The sequence below is a fragment of the Sorex araneus genome, chromosome 4 (genome assembly GCF_027595985.1).
Source record: "Sorex araneus isolate mSorAra2 chromosome 4, mSorAra2.pri, whole genome shotgun sequence".
Classification (NCBI taxonomy): domain Eukaryota; kingdom Metazoa; phylum Chordata; class Mammalia; order Eulipotyphla; family Soricidae; genus Sorex; species Sorex araneus.
In genome coordinates, this window is record NC_073305.1 from 53,684,096 (window position 1) to 53,709,768 (window position 25,673).

At 42.2% G+C, this 25,673-nt stretch overlaps 1 protein-coding gene across 1 annotated transcript in view; it reads right to left on the reverse strand.

Moving 5' to 3' along the window:
- DENND6A (DENN domain containing 6A) overlaps positions 1-20,057 on the reverse strand; it is a 47,062-nt gene extending 27,005 nt beyond the window's left edge. The window contains exons 1-6 of the mRNA XM_004616485.2: positions 19,742-20,057; positions 12,628-12,666; positions 12,490-12,532; positions 6,210-6,322; positions 3,224-3,304; positions 1,115-1,220 (exon numbers count right to left, since the gene is read on the reverse strand). Coding sequence (XP_004616542.1) covers positions 1,115-1,220; positions 3,224-3,304; positions 6,210-6,322; positions 12,490-12,532; positions 12,628-12,666; positions 19,742-19,978 — 619 coding nt within the window. The 5' untranslated portion in view covers positions 19,979-20,057. The remainder of the gene's footprint in view (positions 1-1,114; positions 1,221-3,223; positions 3,305-6,209; positions 6,323-12,489; positions 12,533-12,627; positions 12,667-19,741) is intronic.
- Between the last annotated feature and the right edge of the window lie 5,616 nt (positions 20,058-25,673).

Consider the following 25,673-nt stretch of genomic DNA (forward strand, 5'->3'; position numbering starts at 1 on the left):
TCCTTAGAGCAATGGAAATGTTAAAATATGGAAGAGAAACATTAGAAATCACAAATCTTTTTCTACAGAGCATAAAGAAATATTAAGAATGGAGGACAAAAAGAGTGAAACTATCTTATATTTCAACAGAAATTTACCTAAATTCTAAGAAATAAACTGGTTAATGATTTTTTTTTTTAATAGAAGGTTTAAAGAGACTTTTCCTGGGGCCAAAGAGAAAGTATAGTGTATAAGACACTTGCCTTGCACACAGCTGACCCGGGTCCAATCCCTGGACCCCATATGGTCTCCTGAGCACTGCCAGAAGTGATTCCTGATTGTAAAGCTGGGAGTAAGCCTCAGCATCACCAGTTGTGACCCCAAGATCAAAGTAAATAAAGTGATGAAACTTCTCCTACTCACCTCTTTTTGTTTATTTCTGGTTTGGGGGCTATACCTGGCAGTGCTCAGGAATCACTCCTGGCTGAACTATCACTCTGGCCCCGTATTTTACTTAGCAATATTTTATTAATAAAACTATTAATAAAACTCCATATTTTATTTAGTAATATTCACTTTGTATTACTAAAGTTAACTGCAAAAGCACACAGAGGTCTTCCCACTGCACTAATATAAGGATTTCTGTTCAACTGTCCTTTATTAGAAATGCCAACTCAATGTTTGTTCATGACTATCAAAATAAATAGAAATCATCTGTAATAACAAAGGACACCATCTTTATTGTACATGGTAAAAGATTCATATGCTTTCCCTGTCTCTCTTAGTATCCTAATACTTAATTTCTTTTTTTCTTTTTGCAGGGGTTTCTTCTCAGTGGTACTCCTGGAGGGCCACCAGAGTTGAAACACAGGCCTCTGTGTGCTGAGCAAAAGCTCCAGCTCTATGAGCTATTTACCTGGCCCAAGCCTTGAACTATCTTTCTTCTTAAATGTCAATTTCTGTCTTTCACGTATGTGTGTAAGGTACCAGAGTTCATACCCAGGGCCTTACACATGCAAGGCATGTGTTCCGCCATTCAGCACATCCCCAGTTCTTAAACTCCATTTTTATTACCAAAATTTTTAAAAAGTCCTTCATAAAGCTATCTTAATGCACACAATTCTTTTAAACTTACCTGCTTCCAAGTATGGTTCACTCTTTTGAAAATACTCCGGTGCTATCTGTTTCAGCACAGTGTGAAAAAAGTGAATATATGGTAGTTTACTGATCAGAACTAAGGACTAGAAGGAAAAAAAAAGGTTTTTTAAGACCCTAATTGTTATAATTAAAATTTATCATTTCTTACATAATCAATTACAAATCATCTAAATTTAGCAAAAAGCATGAATTTTAAAATTAATTATTTTTTTCTTTTTGGGGTTACACCTGGTGATACACAGGGGTTACTCCTGGCTCTGCACTCAGGAGTTACTCCTGGTGGTGCTCAGGGGACCACATGGGATGCTGGGAATTGAACACGCATCAGCTAGGTGCAAGGCAAACACCCTACCCACTGTGCTATCATTCCAACCCTTTTTTTTTTCTTTTTTTTTTGGGAGGTCACACCCGGCAATGCACAGGGGTTACTCCTGGGTCTGCACTCAGGAATTACTCCTGGCAGTGCTCAGGGGACCATATGGGATGCTGGAAATCGAACCTGGGTTGGCCGAGTTTAAGGTAAATGCCCTACCCTCTGTGCTATCACTCCAGCCCCAGAATTTTTAAATTTAAAGAAAGCTTTTATAGTGTATACTTAAAAGAAAACAAAGCTACCACTGTAAAAACTTTCATATTACTACACATAAAAGCATATTCATAGTTTCCTCCTCTCCAGAAAAAATTTTCTATACACAGACTATCATGGACAATTTTCCAAAACTTAGCTACTATTGTCGTTAGCAGCCTCAGAAATTAGCCAGATGAACCTTTCCTACTAAGAACAAAACTGTGATGTTTTTTCAAACTAACACCTATGACTTTACAATCTAGAGTTCAACTATCATAGTCACAAACTTAAAAACTGTAACTACATAGTCTGATCACTTCAGAGGGATTGTTAACTCAGTTTTTTTTTTCCTTGAAAATTACTTTCTACCTTTCTATCCCACATCAATTAGTAATCAGGACACATTCTGCCTACTAGAAGTAAAGATGCACCCATGGAGGCCAGGAGTTAGTACACTGGTTAGGGTGCATAACGAGACTCAATTCCTAGTACCACCTGGTTCCCCAAATATCCTTGGTTGCAGCCCTAAAGGCCACACCAGGCTGCAATCCAGGCATGGTCCTGAATTCCCCCAGCACTGCTGGGGTGGCCCCGGGATTCTCTGGCACTACCGTAGGGCCTAAGCAGCATCCTCCAACAGTGTCTGAGCCTGGTTAGCCAAAAATGCAGATAGGGCCTCGGGACACTCTGAGCACTGCTTGGCAGGCACACACTCCTGCTCCACTTCAAAAAAGGATGAGTCTCTCACAGGTCACAGGTCTATTTAACTGAAACAAAGAAACAAAAAAACCACACACACACACAAAAAAACCGAACCAGGAATCAAATCTAGGGTCTCACACATGCCGGGTATGAGTTCCACGGCTCAGTCATACGCCAGGTCTCCAACTGCTCTTTCAGCTTTTTTTTTTTTTTAAAGAAAAGATTATATATTTAGAGCAGGAAATAATGGTTGATATTGTTATAGTTAAAGTTGCCTTTTTAACACAGTAGACAGTGCATCAGTCTCATAAGATATTGGTAGAGTATATTCACTGGTTCTTTAGAAAAGATACTATAGAACATTTATTTGTTATAACAACTTATAAACTGTTTATCCTCTCCCTTGTTCTAAAATATAAAAACTAAGTGGATTCTTCTGGTTTTTTGGTTCTGAGACCAAACCTGGCAGCAGTGCTCAGAAATTTTGTCCAAGCTCTGTGCTCAGGTAACGATATGTGGTGCCGGGGATCTGGGATTAAAATGGGATCAGCAACATTCAAGGTAAGAGCCTTAACCCCTGTACTATCCCTACAAACTAATTCTTCTGGTTTCTGACAGTCTCATACAATAACTGCAAAGTATTGTCAGGAATCTAGCACAGAGATAAAAGAAAGGCAAAACCCAATAGCAGTTAAAAATCAGGTATCTATAATTCTAGTATGTTTAGTAATAAAATATCAAAGACTATTTGAACAGTATCTCATCTAGCCATAATACATAAAATATTTTATTTTTATTATTGTAGATAAAAATTACCTTCTGAAAATAGCCTCTTTTTAGAGTTTTATCTCGAACTTGACGGAAATACACATATCCATAAAAATAAGCAGGATCCTTCTATGAAAGTGACAAATAAAAAATAAATATTTATTGCCATTCTTTAATATTAACATCAATTTTTTGCTAAAACAAAAGTGAGATGTAAGTTTACACAAAGGAACTAAGTTAGACTTTTCCTTCAATAAAACAATAATAATGATAATGAATACCAGAAAAAACTTGCTAACATGCCCAAAACAAAATAATAATGGAAATACTTGAGTCAGATTCATTTCTCTTATGACTTACTCAACTTATATCCTATTTCTGGGGGCTGCGGAGGAGTCACACATGGCTGTGCTCAGCGCTGACTCCTGGCTCTGTACTCAGATATCACGCCTGATGGGGTTCAGGGACCATATGGGGTGCTGGAGATCAAATCCGGGTTAGCTGCATGCAAGGTAAGGACCACTGTACTGTTACTATGACCACTCTTTCTCTCTCTCTCTCTCTATATATATATATATGTGTGTGTGTGTGTATGTGTGTATGTGTATATATAGGTATACATACATATGTATACATATGTATACATATGTGTATATGTGTGTGTGTGTGTATATATATATATATACATATATATATAATTCTGCCCACAACTTTGAGTTTATAGTATTAGGGGTCAGTTTTAACAGAATGAGGTGACCTAATATATAATTTCACAAGTAAGATTTTAGAAAATTAAATTCCATTCTGAATCTACATAATTTGAAGCAGCAGGTACATAAATCCTAAGTTTTTCCATCTTAATGGAATGGATTAGGCTCAGTTCTTTTACTTCTATTCTTTAAACAAGCACTTAATAACACTACTTTGAATAAGCATTGTGCTAGAGAGGGTAAAAAGAAGTGTCAGACATCATTCTTTAAGGAGATCAGAGTCTGAAAGGGATAGGAAAAGTACAAAAATGACTATGTTAAAGGAGAGCGGACAGTATGAAAAAAGCACCGTGTCACAAAACAGTCCAAAGGGAGATTGCCTCTGTCCATGGAGATCAATCAAGATTTCATGGAAACCATTTTTTTTAATCGGGTATTGAGGACTGAATAGGAATTACACAAAGATGAGCTACTCTAGGGTTAGAGGTCAGGAGTGAGAGCAGGGGTCAAGGAGCGTAGCTCAGTTGTTCAGAACATCTTCACTTGTACAAGGTCATGGGTTCATTCCCCCCACCTAAAAGATCATGAGTTAAGCCTCAGACAGAAACACACAAGTTACCTCAGGGAGCAAAACACAGCTCAATCTGGCTAAATGACAACACGTGTATAGAAAGAAGGTAAAACTGTAAATCAGAAGTTAAACATCTTACTGGGGAAAGCAAAAGGAAAATAGCACCAAAGTCAGTAACACTACCATTAAAATTCTACTCAATAAACAAGAGGTAGTGATTTCAGATTCTAATATTTATTTATATGATACAGATGCACACTTTAGCTCACTTTGCAAGATATACTATATTGGAAATTCAAGAGCTGGGACAATTCTGGAAAAATTTCTTTTCCTCAATAAGCCCCACAATATTGTATCTGCAAAAGGAACTCTCAGGATATTGTAAAGAAAACTAATGAAATAATATATGCTATGAATACAGTGAAAAATATAAACATTTTTTATAAATAGTAGTTCTAAATAGTTGAAAGAATTTGTTAATAGTGTAGTAAAAAGACATGGAAAGGAATATATGATTATAAGATACATATAAAGAGAGGGTATCTATCAGTAGTGAAGCCAGAAAGGTAAACCATAAATGCTGATTTTAAGCAAACTGTCAAGTCCAGGGCCAGAGCAATAGTGGGCGCTTACTTTGCACATGTCCAACCCAGGTTCAATCCCCAGCACCCTATATGTTCCCTAAGCCCACCAGAAGTGGCTTAAGTAAGCCCTGAGCAACCTCTAGGTGTGGCCCCAAAACAAAAATAAAAACAAAACAAAAAAATCCAATATCACATCCATATGGAATGTACTAACAGAACATCCTAATGGAAATAAATGTTCTCCGTGCAATTAAAAATTAAGTGTCTAATGCCAAACATAAACCTATACTGTCAAATTATCTAAATTATTAAATGTTTTAATTTTTTTGTGTTTCATTTGGTTTTGGGCCACACCACTGGGTGTGGCCTTAAGAGTTAAGGCTAACTTGTGGCAGTGTACTCAAGAATCACTTCTAGCAGGGCTCAGGGGGCGATATGAAGATGCCCAGACACAAACCTTGGTTGGTCTGCGAGGCCAACAGCCTTACTTGGAATACTAAAGCTCTGGTCCCCAAATTAAAAAATTTTAATTAACAATAGCTATAAATAAATATGATTAAAAATAAGCAATAACTGTAACTGTGTCATAAGGCAGAATGGGATTACCTCTAGAAATCTTCAACCCTAAATACCACCCCACTTCCACTGAAATTATTACTAAAAGAAATGTTCTAATGAGTTTTTATAATTCATACTGGCATTACATTTCAAAAATAGCAATTTCATAAAGTCTCTTTCAAATATGTCCTGAATCCTCATGAATCAGTCACTTAGAAAATCAAGTTGTATAATATGGTTATAAAAAGAAAATATTCCCTGGAGCTGGAGCGATAGCATAGCGGGTAGTGCATTTGCCATGCATGGGGCCAACCCAGGTTCAATTCCCAGCATCCCATTTGGTCCCCTGAGCACCGCCAGGAGTAATTCCTGAGTGCAGAGCCAGGAGTAACCCCTGAACATCACCGGGTATGACCCAAAAAGCAAAATAAATAAATAAATAATTAAATAAAATATCCCCAAGTGCTATAAGAGATAACTGGAAAATTACCAACTGAGGGCCTCATATATGCAAGGCAAGTGCCCTACCACTGAGCTACATCCTTGATTCCTGAATAATTGAATTCTAAAGTTTCCTCTCACATTCTGTATTCTATTACTACTTTTCCAACCTTTAAGAAAACTGGTAAATCTTTGTCAAATTGATCCAGGAGACAATGCAGTGACACCCTTCTCCCAGAAGACTGCCGAAATCTAAAACAAAACTGGGTATCTCCAAGACAACCTAATAAAAAGAAAGACAGAAAGAAATTAAAGATAGCATAATATAACATTTAATCATCCAGTTTTACCAAATGCTGAAAGCTGAAGGAAAGTCCTAGCAATCATTTTAAACCAGTCTGTCATGTTTCAGAGAACAAAAAGATCTTGACAGTTCAGCTGACTTGCTCAAAGCCACCTCTGCTAGCTAGAGGCAAATGCATCAGTAAAACATGCACCTTAACTCTTTAATCCCCTTACTATTTCTCCATTTCCATTTTCTTCATGTAATTATATATTTTTGGAAATATAAAATGAAATGAGTCAAATACTGACTCAAAACATAATGAGAAATATAAAATGAAAAGCATGAAATACTGACTCAAATCATAATGAGCAAAGAAGTCAAATGTAAAAGAACACATTGTTTTAACCCTTTTAAACAGCTGATTTGGTTTTGGAGCCACAGTCAGGTGCTTGTGGGAACCATACAGTGCTAGGGATCAAAACCAGTCCTTTTCATGCAAAACAAATACTTGGCTCACTGAGACTTTTTTTTGACAAATAAGTAAAACAACTAAAAAAGTAGTAATTACTGAGCGTTAAGACAGATTACAGGCAGGGTGTAGAAATAGTACTTGGGAGGACATGACAAGGCTTTTGAAGTGCTAGAAAAATTCTATTAAACTTGCGTGTGTTTTCTGTTTCACAATATGAAATTTCTTTGGGGTGGAGTGGGGAAAGGGGTGCCACACCTGGCAGTGCTCAGCCTTAATTCCTGCCTCTGCACCAAGGAATTATTCCTGGCGGTGCTTGGGGGACCATGTTTGCTGGGGATGGAAATCAGGTAGGCCGTGTGCAAGGGAAGTCAGATTTTGAGGTTTGTGTTCTTCTTTTTTTTTTTTCTTTGCTTTTTGGGTCACACCTGGCAATGCACAGGGGTTACTCCTGGCTCTACACTCAGGAATCACTCCTGGCCGTGCTCAGGGGACCATATGGGATGCTGGGAATTGAACCTGGATCGGCCTCGTGCAAGGCAAACGTCCTGCCCTCTGTGCTATCACTCCAGTCCATTGAGGTTTATGTTCTTGGCCACTACAACACACTGACTTTTTCAAGTAAAAATAAACTTCAAAGGCACTTCTTTCACTGCAGTGAAACATCCAAAACAGGTATCTCCTAGAAACAAAAAGTAGATAAGAATTGCCTAAGGCTTGGAGAGGGAGGAATTAACTGAGCAATCTTTTCTGAAACTAAGTGTGATGATAGTTGTACAACTCTCTGAATACACTAAAAATCATGTAACTGGGTAGGCACTTTTCCTAATTAACTGCATCTTCATTAAGCTATTGGAGCCAGGGTTGTCCCACATCCTGCAAAGGCTCAGGGGAACATTCCTGTTTCTGTGCTCTGGAATGACCCCTGGCAGTGCTCAGGGGACCACACTTAATGCTGCGGATAGGAACTGGGATCAAGCAAGCACCTTACCTCCTATCTGTATTTCCAGACCCCCATGAAACTTTTTTCTTTTCTTTTCCTTTTTCTTGGTTTCTGGGCCACACTCAGCTATGCTCAGGGCTCACCCAGGCTCTATGCTAAGGTATTATTCCTGGTGGGGCTTAGGAGATCATTTACGGTGTTAGGGATTGAACCCAGATAGTCTGCATGTAAGGCAAGCACCTTACCTGCTGTCTCTCCGCCCCCTATAAAACTATTTGAAATGCTTCTTCGCTATCATTTGGAGCAGACATTGAAGGTTGTTTTTCTTTACTCAAAAAGAAAAGGCCCATGCCCAACTGACAGTATAGTGGGCAGAGTATTTGCCTGGCATGCAGGCAACTCCAGTTTAATCCCCCAAACTTCGTATGTCCCCCACATTTGCCAGGAGTGATCTCTGAATTCAGAGTCAGGAGTAAGCCCTGAGCACTGCCCGATGTGGCCCTCAAACAAAGCAAAATAAAAACAAAAGTCCTGTGCCAGCGGGAGAGTTGACTTGGCCTTGCCAACAGCTGACCTAGGTTTGATTCCCAGCACTCCAAATCATACCGAGTTCCACCAGGAGGCCTGTCTGAACAGAGAGCCAGGAGTAGGCACTGAACAACACCAGGTATGGGCCAAAAAAACATACGCAAAAATATAAATTAAAAAAAAAAAACCAAAAAACAGAGAACAACTTTAAAGATTATTTAATAGCACAAAAATTGACAAAACAAATCAGAATGCATAAGAACAAGGTAAAACCTGAGACTTCAGAAGACAGACCCCTTCCTTGGCCTTGGGCGCTGTGGAGTCTCTGTGCTCAGCGCGGCGGACCTGGAATTGCTGAGGCAGGCTTTGGACCAGTTTCCCACAGTCCATAAACTGATGGATACTTAGTGTACAAACTCTTGTTACTGATCCTTATCAAAATAAATACATAGGGCCAGAGAGATAAAGGTGCTTGACTGGCTTGTGGCTGTAACCATGACCCTGATTCAAATCCTTGCAATGCCTGAGCACCAAGCCAGGTGTGGGCCTGAGCACAGTCCCAGGTATAGTTAGTCCCTGAGCACTGCCTGGTGTGGCCCAAATGAAATAAATAAGACAAAAAAAAAGTACTTAGAAAATCATATGACACTTTGATATCATTGCAATAAATTTGTTCTTTTGCATTTTTTCCCCTCTTTCTCATGCTTCTAATTCATTTAAATTGCATTTTATAAAAGCATGATTCACACATAGGTTTTTGTAATATTTTGTGGAGAGTGGCTCGGGGACCATATAGGGTGCTTGGGATTGAAACTGGGTCAGTCGCATGTGAGGCAAGCAGTTTGTACCTGCTGTACTATCACTCCAGGCCTTAGATTTAAAATTTTTTAAAACCCAGGCTGGAGTGATAGCACAGCGGGTACGGCATTTGCTTTGCACGTGGCCGACCTGGGTGCGATTCCCAGCATTCCATATGGACGCCCAAGCACCGCCAGGGGTGATTCTGAGTACAGAGCCAGGAGTAACCCCTGAGCATTGCCAGCTATGACCCAAAAAGCAAAATAAATAAATAAATTTTTTTTAAACCCAACTGGGCTCAGACCTGGAATGTGGCTCAGTGACAGTTCTGGGTTCAATCCCTGACACACTGTGGTACCTTTGTGGTGACAAAGAGTACAAGAAGCACTGATTTAGTACATGATGATGCCTCTGCCACTTATGGAGAAATCTGTTGAGACAAATATTTTCTATGTATCACATCAGCCCAAGACAAAGACTAATCTTTCTATGTTTTCATCAATGCTTGAAACTCTATTATGCTAAATTTTCTCTCTGGACATGCTTAAAATAGTGATTATAGTCCTTGGACTTATGTCTCAAGAATACCTATACTAGGTGTTGTAAATGGAAAACAATAAAACATTTATCAGAAAAAAGGCATAATTTAAAGTTAGTCTCCTAAAGATAAAACCATTCAAATCAAACAATAAATGGCTATAATAACAAACCAAACAACATCAGCTCTCTTTAAAGTCACCAAGCCTAAACTATATTTAGGCTGGGAGGGGAAAAGGTGAAGAATTTTGTAAATCATTCCCTTGGGAATCCCACTCATTCTCTACAGATCTTACCACACACTATATACAATACAGTGGGCAGGGCATTCGATTTACATGGACCTTATCCAGGTCAATCCCAGCATCTGCTGAGCACACTCAGGGGTCATTCCTGAGCGCAGAACCAGGAGATGCCTTAATAATCACCGGCCTGGCCCCAACATAAAACAAAACAAAACCTAGATTATGACTCTTTCCTCCATCCCTCTCGGAGAGCCCAGCAAGCTACTGAGAGTATCCCACCCGCATGGCAGAGCCTGGCAAGCTCCCTGTGGCGTATTTGATATGCCAAAAACAGTAACAAGAAGTCTCACAATGGAGACATTTCTGGTGCCCATTCGAGCAAATCTATGAACAACGGGACGACAGTGCTACAGTGCCTAATGAGTTCTCTACTGAACCTGGATTTCATTGCGTAACAACAGGAGCTACTTTGGGAAAAATCAAATTCATTTCAAAGTAGGCACAGTAATTTCAACTTCCATATAATTTGTAAGCAAAACAAATTATTTGGATAATCAATGATTTCAAATACAAAAAATGTACAGTCTCCTGCTACCTAGATTCATATTCATGTTAAAATGGCAAGACGACTTCTTTACAATCTTCCGTGGATTGTACTTGAAAGTTACCAACTCTACTTTGAATAATAACGGTACTTGATTTGATGTGCAGCATATAAAAATAGGCATTACGGGGCTGAGGACAGTGCGTGTGCAGCATATATGCCACTCTGTTTGAGACCCTGACTGCCATATTTGGTATGGCGCCTAATCTAGAAGCATGAGGCCGTTAAGTTTGGTAGTGCCACCACAAGCACCAACAACAGCCATGGTGGGCCTGCTGTTTCTGCCCATCAGCTCTGCAAGCTGAGATCCCGAGTGCCACAAGAGATTTCTTGTACACAAAACAAGATATACAGGGCTTTGTCCCCTTCTGGTGAAGCCCATGATCTTGAACACACATCTCTTTTTTCCTCTCCCTTCACATTTCTCTAACCAAATTTCCATAAATGAAATTATTCTACTTCATGCACAAGCACAGCTACCAAGAGTACGGTCCCCAGCAAGCAGATGCGTGAGCACCACAGCAACCCGTGGGTGAGCCCTCAACTAGGATGTGTGCAACTCCTGATGAGTGCCACAAGTGTGACCACATGGTAACTGTAAGAATATCAACAGAGGAAAGGGGGAGAATTTTTAAATGACATTATGATGAACCTAACTTAAAAACTAGAAATAGGGCCACAGAAATAGTATAGCAGGTAAGGCACTTGCCTTGCATGGGCCTGACCGGGGTCCCCCAACAGTCCACATGGTCCTCCAAGCACCACTAGGAGTAATTCCAGAATGAAGAGCCAGGGGTAACCCCTGTGCATGGCCATGTGTGGGCCCCCAACCCTCCAAAAATAGTCAAAATTAGAAATTAAAAAAGCTATCCAAACACCAACAATTATCTTTATAGCCTTAAAATCCTGTAGCCAACGTGGGGAGAAAAGAGAGCCACGAAAACCAGCTCTGATCTGAAAGACGAAAGTCAGTTCATACTGCAATCCAAACAACTCAAGTTTACCCTACATTCTGGAAGTCCGATCCCACGCTCATTAACATTAACTAATGCATGCTCAGACTTCGTAAGGAAAACATTAACTGAAATGAGGATAGATCCTGTAAGATGTCTGACATTATTTCACTACTAGGCAAAATGTGCTAAAAAATTCCAATAATTCCAATTTAGAATGAGAGTCCTACTGAAATCTCTTAATATCCTTTTACTTTAAAATGTAGATATCACTTCTATTTTACTTACTTTATGAATGCTGGGTTTCAAATGGCTAAGAAAAAACTCTAGAACTACATATAATGCTTTTAAAAATGCTTTTAAAAATTAAAATGTCAAATCTTCCCATAAGTCGAATTAAACAGATGTTAGAAATAACCACAAAAAAGAAAGAATTGAAGTGTTTTTGTTTCTAAAGGTCTGACAGTGTGTGGTCTGAGAGGCTGAAAACTCTGGTCACTATAGGCTTAAAAAACTGTTTTGAAAGTGAAATAAAGGGGTATCCCGAAAGATTTCAACAATTAAGACCACACACAGTGAGAGTTGAAGAAGACCAGAAAAATCAAGGTTAATAATTGTAAACACTTATATGGTGTCTCACATCCACTAAGCAGTATTCCAAGTGTTTTACATATACTGACTCATATAAATACTTGCAAATAATTGGTAGCCATAATGCATAATCAGATTTATGCTGTTGCTACTTGTTTTCCTAACTGACTGCTTTTACAGAGTTTTTGGTGAAATTCCAAATTAAAAGTGAACTACTTACCATAAATCTCCAGACATACCATTGTGACTGACTTCCAATCGCTATCCATTTTCAAATGTTTAATACTCATTGATGCTTTACACCATTCAAAATAGCTTTTCAAAAGCTAAACTAACTTAAAACACGACATGACTACGTATCATTAAATTAGGAACCAAAATCACCTGTTACTCTGAAATTGAGTCTGCGTTCTAATATGCTATTTCAATCGATTTTTATATACTAAAGATAACGTTGAATAGGAAATTTAACAAACACTATATGAAAAATAGTTACCTGAATTTGAATCTGGAAAAGACAAATAGCAAATATTGGTTTTCTGAAAAAGAAAACAAAAGCTATATATGCTGACACACACACACCAAAAAAAAACAAACAAAACAGCTGAGCATGCAGAGCAGCATTTTCACTTACTTCTTTATCAGTAAGTTTGGAATGTTGAGGATAAATTACCTGGAAGAAAGGGAGCTGCATTAGACAAATATATTGAGTATATATTATAAACATTAGTAAACACTTTTAAAATGGTGGGTATGTTGGCTATGATCAAAGGGTAAAATTGTAAGAGTTATTTTTGTCTGCCTGTTTGTTTGTTTATGCGTCACACCTAGCAATGCTCAGAGGTTACTTCTGGTTTGCTTCTAGGAATTACTGGGGTACTCAGGAGACCATATGGATGCTGGGGATGGAACGCAGGTCAACCACATGCCAAGCAAGAGCCCTACCCACTGTCCTATTGCTCTGGCCTCAGAGCTTTAAGAACCATTACTTAAAATGTAAGCGTAAAAAAGTTAAGAGGTGGAGCCAGAGAGATAGTTAACCCGGGGAGGCATCTTCGTGCATACAGCTGACCCAGGTTCTATCCCTGGCACCACATGTGGTCACCTAAGCCTCAACAGGAGTGATCCCTGATCAAAGCCAGGAGTAAGCCCTGAGCATTTCCAGGTGTAGCCCCCAAACCAAACCAAAAGATGAAAATAAATAAATGTTTATAAAGGGCAAACTACTGAAAGGGAAAACATATTCAAATTATTTTTCTGATAAGGAGTAAATATCTGGGCCAGAGAGACAGTACAGCAGATAAAGTACTTGCCCTGCAAGCAGTCCACCTGGGCTTAATCCCCAGCACCTCACATGGTCCCTGCCGGGAGTGATCCCTGAGCACAGAGCCAGTAGTAAGCCCTCACCACCAAAAAGGTTCCAAAACAAACAAACCACAACCCCAAATACCTACAAGGAGTCCAAAGGAGCTAGTGCAAGTGGTAGAGCAACACATCTGTGTGTGCACCCCCACCCTTAGCCCCAGTGCTGCCAGCCGTAGCCCTGTGACCCCCTGAACATAGCTTGACTGGATGCTGGGGATGGTTCCTGAGTATGCAGCTCAGAGGCTGAGCTCTGTTGGAAGAGGCTCTATGTTTCTGAGCACTGGTGGGTGTGAACCCTATAAAGCAAATAAATAGGTAAAAGCTCTGCTAGAGTGGCCCCAGGTTGTTGCTCAGTGGCAAAAGTCTGAGGCTGTGAGGTCAAATTCCTCCTGAATTCCACATGAGCCAAGTACTGTTACGCAGCTCTGCTGTTTGGACTCCCAGGATTACAATAGCATGTGCAAGTACCACAATTACAGTGTGTCACCCCTGGTAAGCTCTAGAACTAAAAACAAATGTTTGACCACCACAGCATATGCGAGACCCCCAGTGAGCACTACAGATTTTTCCCCGAGCATCACAATTAAAGAGTACAACTCCCTGCAAACACATAAGCACAGTAAATTAAAGTGTGTGAGCCTCTGGGAACACCACAGTCAAATGTGTGAGCACTACAATCAAACATGTGTGACCACCCCCTCCCCCAATCATTACAACCACAGCAGCAAAGAGAAGGAAGGGGAGGGGGGGAAATTCCAATATACTATCAAGCAATATTCTAAAATTGTTAATATATTCTGTTAAGACTTTATTCAATATTTTGAGATATATTAAAATATTCTGTCATATACGCTATAGATGGTCAGATGTCCACACTGTACCCAAGATCAGAAAAGATGAGTAAATTCATACTTACTCTTAAAGCCTCAATTAAACTATTTAAACAACAAAAGAAGGACTGGAGAGATAGTACAGTGGATAGGGCGGCCAAATCAAGTTAGGTCCTCTGGACCCCATATGGTCCTAGAGTGTGGGGTGTGAACCACAAACCAAAATAACAACACCTCCGTCTCCCAATCAAGTAACAACAACAAAAGACCATTGCCAAGTATCTTAACCTGTTCTCTGTTTTTGTTGTTGTTGTTTTGTTTTATTTGCGGGCCCTACCTGGTGATACTTAGATGTTTTTCCTGGCTCTGTACTCAGGAATTACTCATGGTAGTGCGTGGGATGGGAGGATCAAACGTGGGAAGGCCACATGCAAGGCAAATGCTCTACCTGCTGTATTATCATTGTCCTACTAACTTGACTACTCAAATTGCTAGGTACTAGACTAAATTTATTATCTATCCACATTATTTCACTTTATTAAAAAAAAAGTTTAAGGATAGAAATGTGTTTCAGCAATAGTGCATGCCCTTTACTGGGTTCAATTCTCAGCACTCCCCTCCCCGCCCCCGCCACACACACGTTTAAATATAAATTTGGGTAACCACTGTTAATTAGCTCCTTGTCCCCATATGGGAACCAAATGTGGTCTGGTACCAATACCTGGAGACATCTCTAGCTTGAAGATCCTCCTCTCCACAACAGAGAATCCAAGCATCTTCCTGACCCTAAGCCACAGGCACTGCTGAGGTGTACCAAAGGGGGATGGTGAGTATGAGCTAAAGCCATTCTGATTCTTGTATCAGTATCAAACCTCCCATGTTAAAAGAAGTGAGAGGAGGCTAGAAGCTAACAAGTTTTATTTTATATAATTGTTAATTCTAAAATTGATTACATAGCATAAATATTACATAAGATCACAAGATAGGGGGTAAGTGCTTCATTAAAATATTAATGTTAAGTAAAATGATTTATTATTAACAGAATAAGCAGTAGATGTATATTAATATAAACAGCATTACAAAGTGTTGGGTTTTTTTCTTTGCTATGTTTTTGTTTTTGGGTCACACCCAGCAGTGCTTAGGGCTTACTCCTGACTCTGCACTCAAGGATTCCATATGTTACTGGAACATATGGGATGCCAGGGATCAAACCCAGGTAGGCCAAGTGCAAGGCACCCACAAAATGTTTTAAATGAACTATCCTTTTCAAAGGTAAGTCTAGTTGCCACTCATCACTGCATATTCCAATATTTCCACCTCAATGTGGAAAAAAATGTGGTCCCAGAAGGAGGAATTCCAGTTAATTTACTGCTAGTATCACTTGCACATGGGGAAAATTCATGACTGACATGCAGTCCAAGTTGAGTGTAACTGACTCAGTTTGTCTCCATTGTACAATTTTACTAGTAACCCAGGCCCAACAGATAGATTTTCTTACAAAGATTCATCTTTATCTCTGACATAAGCATTTACTAACAGAGGGCTGCAGCAACAGCACAGCAGGTAGGGTGTTCGTCTTGCACACGGCTGACCTGGGTTCGATTCCCAGCATCCCATATGGTCCCCAAGCACCGCCAGGAGATAATTCCTGAGTGCATGAGCCAGGAGTAACCCCTGTGCACCGCCAGGTGTGACCCAAAAAAAAAAAAAAAATCAGAACTGGGGCTGGAGCGATAGCACATTGGGGAGGGCGTTTGCTTTGCAAGCAGCCAACCTGGTTTTGATTCCCAGTATCCCATATGGTCCCCCAAGCACCGCCAGGAATAATTCCTGAGTGCATGAGCTACGAGTAACCCCTGTGCATTGCTGCGTGTGACCCAAAAAGCAAAAAAAAAAAAAAGGTTAAGAACTATTAACCTAAGGAAAATGATACACAGGGCTAGGGATACAGCTAAGTGGTAGAGCATATGCTTTGCATGTGTGAGATTTTGAATTCTACCCGTGGCACCCTCCAAAAGAAAGAATACATTATACAGTAGCGTTTTAAACATATATTTTCAAATATATATTTAAAGCATTGCTGATATACTGTTTACAATAGCCAGAATCTGGAAAAAACCCGAATGCCCCAGAACGGATGACTGGTTGAGGAAACTTTGGTACATCTATACAATGGAATACTATGCAGCTGTCAGAAAAAAGGAGGTCAAGAATTTTGTAGTCAAGTGGATGGGCATGAAAAGTTTCATGCTGAGTGAAATGAGTCAGAAAGAGAGAGACAGACATAGAAAGACTGCACTCATCTATGGTATATAGAATAACAGAGTGGGAGACTAACACCCAAGAACTGTAGAAATAAGTACCAGGAGGTTGACTCCATGGCTTCGAGGCTGGCCTCACGTTCCGGGGAAAGGTCAACTCAGAGAAGCGATCACCAACTACATTGTAGTCGAAGGCCATGTGGGGGAAGGGAGTTGCGGGCTGAATGAGGGCTAGAGACTGAGCACAGCGGCCACCCAACACCTTTATTGCAAACCACAACAGCTAATTAGAGAGAGAGGACAGAAGGGAATGCCTTGCCACAGTGGCAGGGTGGGGTGGGGGGGAGATGGGTTTGGGGAGGGTGGGAGGGACACTGGGTTTACGGGTGGTGGAGAATGGGCACTGGTGAAGGGATGGGTTCCCAAACTTTGTATGAGGGAAGTATAAGCACAAAAGTGTATAAATCTGTAACTGTACCCTCACGGTGATTCTCTAATTAAAAATAAATAAATTTAATAATAAAAAAAATAAATAAAGCATTGCTGATATGACCCAAAAACAAACAAGAAAATTTAAAATTCTTTAATAATTTAGTTTTGTGGCACCTTAATTATGCTGGTATTTAACTGGTTCCCCCCAAAAAATATAGTACGGCGGTGCCTTGCACTGTGCTAACCCAGGTACAATCCTCAGCACCGTGTGGTCCCTTGAACCCCACCAAGAGTGATCACTTTGCACAGAGCCAGGAGTATGACCTGAGCACCACTGGGTGTGGCCTGAAAATAAAATTACATTAAACAAATTATCATCGATAAGCTCAAAGGGTTGAAGTGCATGCTCCACACTCAGGAACACCAAGTTTAACCTTCAGCACTGCACCTAGCCTCTAGCACTGACAGGTGTGGCCCTGACCGTACCATGTCACCTATCCCTGCATGCACCTTGCCAGTTATTTCTGAGAGTGGAATTCCAGCGCTCCTGAACACTACTGAGGAGGCCACAAAGAAAACAAAATAAATAGACACTAGTAAAGAACATTCCAAATGATGACAGTTCAAAATGACCTATCTTTGGGGTTGGAGTGATAGCACAGCGGAGAGGGTATTTGCGTTGCAAGTGGCTGACCCAGGTTCGATTCCCAGCATCCCATGTGGTCCCCCGAGACCACCAGGTGTAATTCCTGAGTGCAGAGCCAGGAGTAACCCCTGTGCATTGCTGGGTGTGACCCAAAAGAAAAAAAAAATGACCTGTCTTTAATTTTAGTTATTAAAAATGCAATTAAGTCCAACAATCCTATGCCTTATGGTAAAATTCTATTTTACGCAGAACTTCAGAATAGCATGTAAATAAGAGATAGCTTATAAATATCTTAAAAGTCTTTGGGAACTGTTTCTAACGCAATGAGATTAAAAAAAAAAAAAAGCTCAAGTTTACTAGCCCTGTAACTAGAATTTACTGACCACTATGTGCTATACACTGCATTTGTCCCTATCTGTTACACTAATTCTTGGTTTTCTCCTAAATTATAGACACAATTTAGAGCATCTCGCTAATAATGGTGTGCCAGTCACCAACATAACGTCTAGCACTTACTGGAAACTTGACGTGTTCCAAAGTACCCGAAACAGAGAAGACAGGGTAAATACAGAGCAGTATTCTCTGCATTAAAGAAAATACTCAAGGGGCTGGAGTGATAGCACAGTGGGTAGGGCGTTTGCCTTGCACTCGGCCAACCCAGGTTCAGTTCCCAGCATCCCATATGGTCCCCTGAGCACCGCCAGGGGTAATTCCTGAGTGCAGAGCCAGGATCGACCCCTGTGCATCGCCGGGTGTGATCCAAAAATCAAAAAAAAAAAAAAAAAAAAAAGAAGAAAAGAAAAAAGAAAATACTCCCTGGCCAATTACCAGTCAACTCATGCCACAAAAATCAGAATGAGGGTCAGAGATAATACAGTGGGTAGAAAGCTTGCCTTGAACGAAGTCGACCCAGGTTGGATTTCTGGCACCACATATGGTCCTGACCAAGCCTTACCAGTAGTGATCCCTGAGCGCAGAGTGAGGAATAATCCCTGAGCATCGTTGGATGTGGGTCCCCCCCACCCCCCAAATATAGTTCATTAAAACCTGGAGACTGGGGGGGGGGGGTAGCTTGAGATAGTACAGGGGTTAAGGCACTGGCCTTGCAAACAGGATGCACATTCTGTCCTCCCACACCACATATGGTTCCCGGAGCTGCCAGGAGTGATTCCTGAGCACAGAGCCAGGAGTAAACAAACAAACAAAAAAAAACAAGGGGCAGGGTGCAGCTCAGCAGTGGTGCGTTTACCTTGCTGCCCTGATACTGCGCGTTCAAGTCCAGGTATCCCTCCTAGAAGGCTCAGTTTGGGATCCTAGCTGTCAAGTGTATGTCCGCACCTGGATTTAGTGTGCAAGTACTACAACCAAGTGCAGGATCCTCAGAGAGTACCACAACTAAAATACGTGCAAGCACCGCGACCAAAAGTGCAAGCCCCGTATTGTACAGCAAATTCAAGTGTGTGCAAGAACCAGAAATCATAACAGAGGGAGTGGGGTGTTTTAAACAAAAACCGCACAACCACCTGTCATCGTTGCGAAAACAGTTTTCTTGGATACACAGAGGCGACCTATCACTATGTTACTAAAAGCATAAACAAACCCTAAACAACGTTAAGAGTAGATAAGGCTTCCAATGAAGTACATTCACAAGCAAATGATTTCCCCTATTGTCATCTTGGTCACAATTTCTGGAAGGAACAGCAAGAAATTAAGACACGAGGAACAAAAGGGGAAAACAACACATGCTGATTTATGCATTTCGAGTGACTTGAGTGGAATGCTCTACAGAGTTATTGCAAACGACCAAAATAATCTTACAAGTCTAAAAAAGTTGGTTCATCAAGTTTGCCCATTTCCAGTTCACCATATGTCGGGGGCATTGTTCCCTCCTTGAAAGATCCAAACATCCCGCGGGCTGCCCTCTCCGGGTACCGCTAGCCATTCTTGTTATTTCCCATGACTCCGGTTAAAAAAAGAAAAAGAACATCAACAAGTATTTAGGAGGGGCCTAGAGAACTTTTCACCCCAAACCGCAGCCCTCGCTCGATCCTCCCACGGGAACAGCGGGCGGAGCGCAGCCCGGTCGACCGGCTCGGGGGCCGCCTGCCACGCCCGGATGCGCGGCGACCGGGGGTCCAGCGGCCCCACCTGCTCGAGCCACTAGGCGTGGGGGGTCGTGGACGGGGCGCGGGGCAAGGTGCGGCCGGGCCTCACCTCCACGGCTTGGCCCAGCTCCAGGTCGAAGCCCACCACACACACGCAGTGCAGCCAGGCCGAGAAGCCATCCCAGCGCAGCAGGCCCCGGCTTCGGCCTCCGTCCTCCTCCTCGTCCTCGGGCGTGGCTCCAGCCGCCACCACGGCCGGCGCCTCGCGCTCCTCGGCCGCCGCCACCGCTTCGTCTAACGGCTCGTGGGAGCTGGGCCCCGAGCCGGCCAGGCCCAGCAGAGCCATCCGCCGCCCCCTCGCCGCTCGCGCCGCCTCCACTGCGGACCGCGCCGCAGAGCGCGCTCGGGCCCGCGCAGGCGCAGCAGGCCCCGCCGCAGCCCGGGCGGCCGGCTCGGCTGGGGCGGGGCCTTCGCTCACGTGACCCTGGGAGTCCAGGGGTGGGGCCTTGAGGGACCCGGGGACGTCACGCTAAGGGCTTCGCCGGGATTGTCAACCCCGCCCCTAGTCGTCTTACCTTCGAGACTTTTAGAAGAACGACGGAAACCGTAGCTTTTTTTTTTTTAAATAAATACTTGCCTTCCCCGTCCTGCGGCCAGTTGGAATGACACATTTAATAATTACAAGATATTATTACATTTTTAAGATATTAAGAGAACCAGGGAGCTGACTTAAAGGGGCTTGAGCACATGCTTTGCGCTTGACTTGATCCCAAGACCCCGGTACCCGGAGCACTGCCGGGCGTGGTCCCCCAAACCAAGCAAAAACATTATGGTAATAGTTGGCAGCACCCAAGCAAGTACTTTACAAATGTGACCTCACTGAATCATCACGGCGTGGCTAACAGACATCATTATTGCTCTCTCTTTATAACTCAGGAAACTGGCTTTCCGAGAGGTTATGTAATTAGCCAACAAGTATTACAACTCGGATCGTGGCTCATACTGCATCAGGCTGATTCAGAGACCTGTGCTTTTACTCAGCTGTTATCTCCACCAAAGTCCCACCATTTGTCATGGCCTGTCTGCCTGTGACGACAACACACACACACACACACACACACACACACACACACTACACACCTCGACCTCCAGACCTTTTTGGACACCAGATTGTTAATACTACAAAAACCTGTGCATCACTTCTCAGCATGGACTTACACAGAAAAGACATTGTATTCTCAGATGTCAACACCGGCCTGGGCACCCAGAAGACACTGTCTTTTTTTGCTAATTTTTGACCCAGATTGCCACTACTGGCTAGAATTTATTCAGCACCCCAGAATAAAAATAAATTTATAAACCCAGAGTAAAATAGTAAACAGGAAATACACAATATTACATCAATAGAAAAAGGACTAAAAGACAATGGAAAATAATACATAATAAGAGATAAGTATCAGAAATTGAGGCACTTGTCTTATATATGGCACCACAAAATGCCTGAACACAAAGCCAGGAGTAATTTCTAAGCGTTGCCACACCAAGGCCCCAAAGGTGTCACTCCCGAACCAAAATAAACAGATGCATTTTATTCAAGTATTTTTGTTTATTTTGGGACTACACACAGGACTTCTTCCTGGCTCTGTGATCAGGTCTCACTCCTGATAGTGTTCAGGGATCCTTATGTGGTGCTGAGGATCAAACCAAGGTTGATTACATGCAATATAAATACCTTACTCCCCTATATTATCTCACCGGACCCAATAAACATATTTTTTCCCAAAAAACAAGAGCACAGGATTTACGCTTCTCCACATATGATCTTTTTCTGATTTTCTTAAAAGTCCAAAACAGGTCCTATAGTTATTCCCATTTTACAGATAAAGGACTGGAGTGTTAGTACAGCGGGTAAGGCGTTTGCCTTGCACACGGCTGACCTGGGTTTGATTTCTCCGTCCCTCTCAGAGAGCCCAGCAAGCTACCGAGAGTATCCTGCCCGCACGACATAGCCTGGCAAACTACCTGTGATGTATTTGATATGCCAAAAACAGTAACAAATCTCACAATGGAGACATTACTGGTGCCCACTTGAGCAAATAGATTAACAACTGGATGACAGTGCTTACAGTGCAGTGCTTACAGAAAAAGACCCAAGGCTCTGTGAGAGGACAATTACATTATAATCACAATCAGTAAATGACAGAACAAAGATCTAAGCCCAAGTGTCTAACTTAACCTTAACTCCGGAGCATTTTGCTGTACTACCTAATCAAATTCACTTCATTGGTTAAACACAGACTCTCCACATTCTTAGGATTTTGAGTGAGAAGTTTGGGTCACATCCGTGGAAAGTTGTGTGGTGAGGGAAGGGTGTCTGCTACTCCTGGGCTCTGTGCTGGGGGGAGGGGTGCTCCTTAAAGTGTTCATGGGACCATGCAATGCTGGTTCAGAATATCTACCAGGGCCTCCCGCATGCAAACCATGCACTCCACCTTTGAGTTATATCTCCAGTCCCAGACACTTCAGGAGATAAAACAAAGTACAGCATTAAAGGTTAAAGGCAAACTCTTTGGCCCAATGCAGTTTGCCTAGAAAGAAAAAAATTTTTTAGAAAAAAATATTCTGCAATTAATGTGTCTACACCCACCACTACAGGAAAAAAGATAGCCTATAGTATTAAAAAGTTTTAGAGAAAGCAGTTCAATTTCTAGTACCAGCTCCAGCCATAATCATGATAGGCAATAGACTCCAAAATATAGTTTTAGCATTGGTAAGTAGGATTGATCATTACTTGTATTTATTGGATTGTCAGGAATAGCCAGATTGTCCCAATGCACACATTTTACTGGATGCTACCTTATTAGTAATGATTAATGGACGTTAAGCAGAAGTTCTTCCACAAGGGTAGTGCTTTGACATATGGACATAGATGATCATTCTCAAAAAGGTTGCCTTATTATTTTTTGTTTTGTTTTTGTTTGGGGGCCATACTCAGCTGTGCTCAGAGCTTACTCCTGGCTCTGCACTCAGGGATCACTCATGGTGGGCTCAGGGGACAATATGAAGTTCAGGGATTAAATCCAGATTGGCTGCATGCAAAGCAAGCACCCTTCCTGCAGTACTATTTCTCCAGTACCAATTATTTCAGATTAAGAATAATATTCCAGCATAGCTATGCTGGGAATATCATGTCTCACTCAAGTGAGAGAAGGAATCCGGAGTTTTGTCTCATTTGCCAAGGCATCAAAAATCAGATGGGCCGGTCATGTAATGTGATTCAGAGACGACCGTTGGACTAGAGCTGTTACAGACTGGATTCCACAGGACGTCAGACGACCTCGTGGCCGCCCACCAACTAGATGGTCAGATTTCTTCGTCAAATCTCTGAGTGAATGATTTGAGGCTCTTTCTGTTCCTGGAGCGAGCAGGTATCATTGGGCTACAGTAGCTCGCAACAGGGACAAATGGAGATGTTACTGGCGCCCGCTCGCAAATCAAAGATCAATGGGACTGCAAGTGATACAAGTGAAGAATAATATTGTTTGGTCTCCTGAATATTGTATGGTCCCCTGACTATTTTAACAGTCTCTTTAGTTAATTCTAGTATGGGAGGTTTCTTTCTTTCTTTTTTTAAAATTGCATCACCATGAGAACAGTTACAAAGCTTTCAAGTTTAAGTCTCAGTTATACAATGATCAAACACCCATCCCTTCATCAGTGCACATGTTCCACCACCAAGAACCCCAGTATGCCTCCCATCCCACCCCCCAACCTGCCTGTGTGGCAGATGATTTTTCACTTTACTCTCTCTTCACTTTGATTACATTCAATTTTTTGACAAAAGACCCATCATTCTTTGGAATTCTCTCGCAATAATCAGACCTGCCAAAAAGGCATCATTAGATAATTTGTTTTCTGTTGCTGATAATGAAGAGCATATGATGTCTCGCGGCCACTGTTGCAGCTGTGCAATTTGGGATTTCTGGTATTTTAGTAATTAAATCCAGAGGGATTTCTGCCAGAAGCAGCTGGGTTCTGAGATTGGTTTGTGTGCCTCTGGCATCATGGCCGTTCAGGAGTGGCCACACAGGGTCTTGTGAAGGGGGGGAGCGGGGTCGGTTCTGCTCTCCCATCTTGTATGGGAGTTCCTTCCTTCCTTCCTTCCTTCCTTCCTTCCTTCCTTCCTTCCTTCCTTCCTTCCTTCCTTCCTTCCTTTTTTTTGCTTCTTGGGTCACACCTGGCAATACACAGGGGTTACTCCTGGCTCTGCACTCAGGAATTACCCCTGGCGGTGCTCAGGGGACCATATGGGATGCTGGGAATCAAACCCGGGTCGGCTGCATGCAAGGCAAACGTCCTACCCACTGTGCTATTGCTCCAGCCCCTCTTTCTTTCTTTCTTTCTTTCTTTCTTTCTTTCTTTCTTTCTTTCTTTCTTTCTTTCTTTCTTTCTTTCTTTCTTTCTTTCTTTCTTCCTTCCTTCCTTCCTTCCTTCCTTCCTTCCTTCCTTCCTTTCTTTCTTTCTTTCTTTCTTTCTTTCTTTCCTCCTTCCTTCCTTCCTTCCTTCCTTCCTTCCTTCCTTCCTTCCTTTCTTTCTTCCTTTCTTTCTTTACATTTTTGGCGACACTCAACAGTGCTAAAGGCTTACTCCTAGCTCTGTGCTCAGGGATCACTTCTAGCAGTGTTCAGGACAATATGGGGTGCTAGAGATTGAACCCAGGTTGGCTATGTGCAAGATACGTGCCCTACCTGCTGTACTATAGCTCCAGCCCATGGGAAGGTCCTTTCTTGGAGTTCTGGGATTTGAATCCGAACACACATTTGCTAAGGTCATCTCTCCAAATTTCTCGTTGAATTTTCTGATGTCTGTCAGCCAGCCGTCATCCTAACACACTTATTAATGTCACTATTTTAAAAATATTATTTTCTGAATGTTTATAAGGTATAAGGTAGTAGGAGAGCTGTGAAGCTTGCCAGAAGTCAAATTCTTGATTATAATGCTGGTAACGGTGGTAACTGGGGATTACTGCTCTGGGGATTTTCACCACAGTGTTGGGTGTTGCACTTGGCAATGTGGGGCAGTGTGAGAGATAAAAGGAAAGTGCGCCCTTTGGATCCGGCTGCGGAGCGAGCATGATGGAAGAGCCCAAGGGAGCGCCCTTGGACTCCAGGCAGCCCACTGAACTAATTCCGGCATGGGACCAGAGACCCCACGGTGCGCTGAAACAGTGGGAACCGGGCATCCCCCAATTCTTTTAACCTGTCTCTCTCTCTCAACTCCTCCCTCCTGAGCACAGCGCAGGATCCGCGGTTTTCCTGAGCGCAAAATGGAGCCGGCGATCCAGCTGAAACAGGACGATTTCGCGCGCTTGCGGGAGACCCCAGGGGGCGGGGGCGGCGACCCCCGCCCACCGCAGATAGATATTTAAACCCACCTCCCCCACGTGGGCTTCCCTTTGGATCCAGCTGCGGAGCGAGCATGATGGAAGAGCCCAAGGGAGCGCCCTTGGACTCCAGGCAGCCCACTGAACTAATTCCGGCATGGGACCAGAGACCCCACGGTGCGCTGAAACAGTGGGAACCGGGCATCCCCCAATTCTTTTAACCTGTCTCTCTCTCTCAACTCCTCCCTCCTGAACACAGCGCAGGACTTCTCCATCTTATCAGCACCATAAAAGGGTAAAAGTTTGTAGTGATGTTATTTCTGGTTGTACTTTCCCTGGACTTTATACAGAAACCCAAAACCGCGACCTAATGTCATCTTAGCATCAGCAATATGTAATGGTTCGCTTTTAATGGGTCGGACTTTTGTGGGAGATCCTAACAAGAATAGTAAGTCTGTTGCTGAAATATTGAAGGCAATCAAAACGGTAGCCATCTCTCTAGACTAAACTAAGCTATATCCCCACGCCAGCTGAGAAGAAATTTTCTTCTTTCTCGGGAAGAAACGCGGCGTGTCGTCAACTACAGTGTGATGTCCATTAAGCAAACAGACCTGGTGGCGTGGGAATGGGATATAAGGGGAAAAATTATGTACATGGA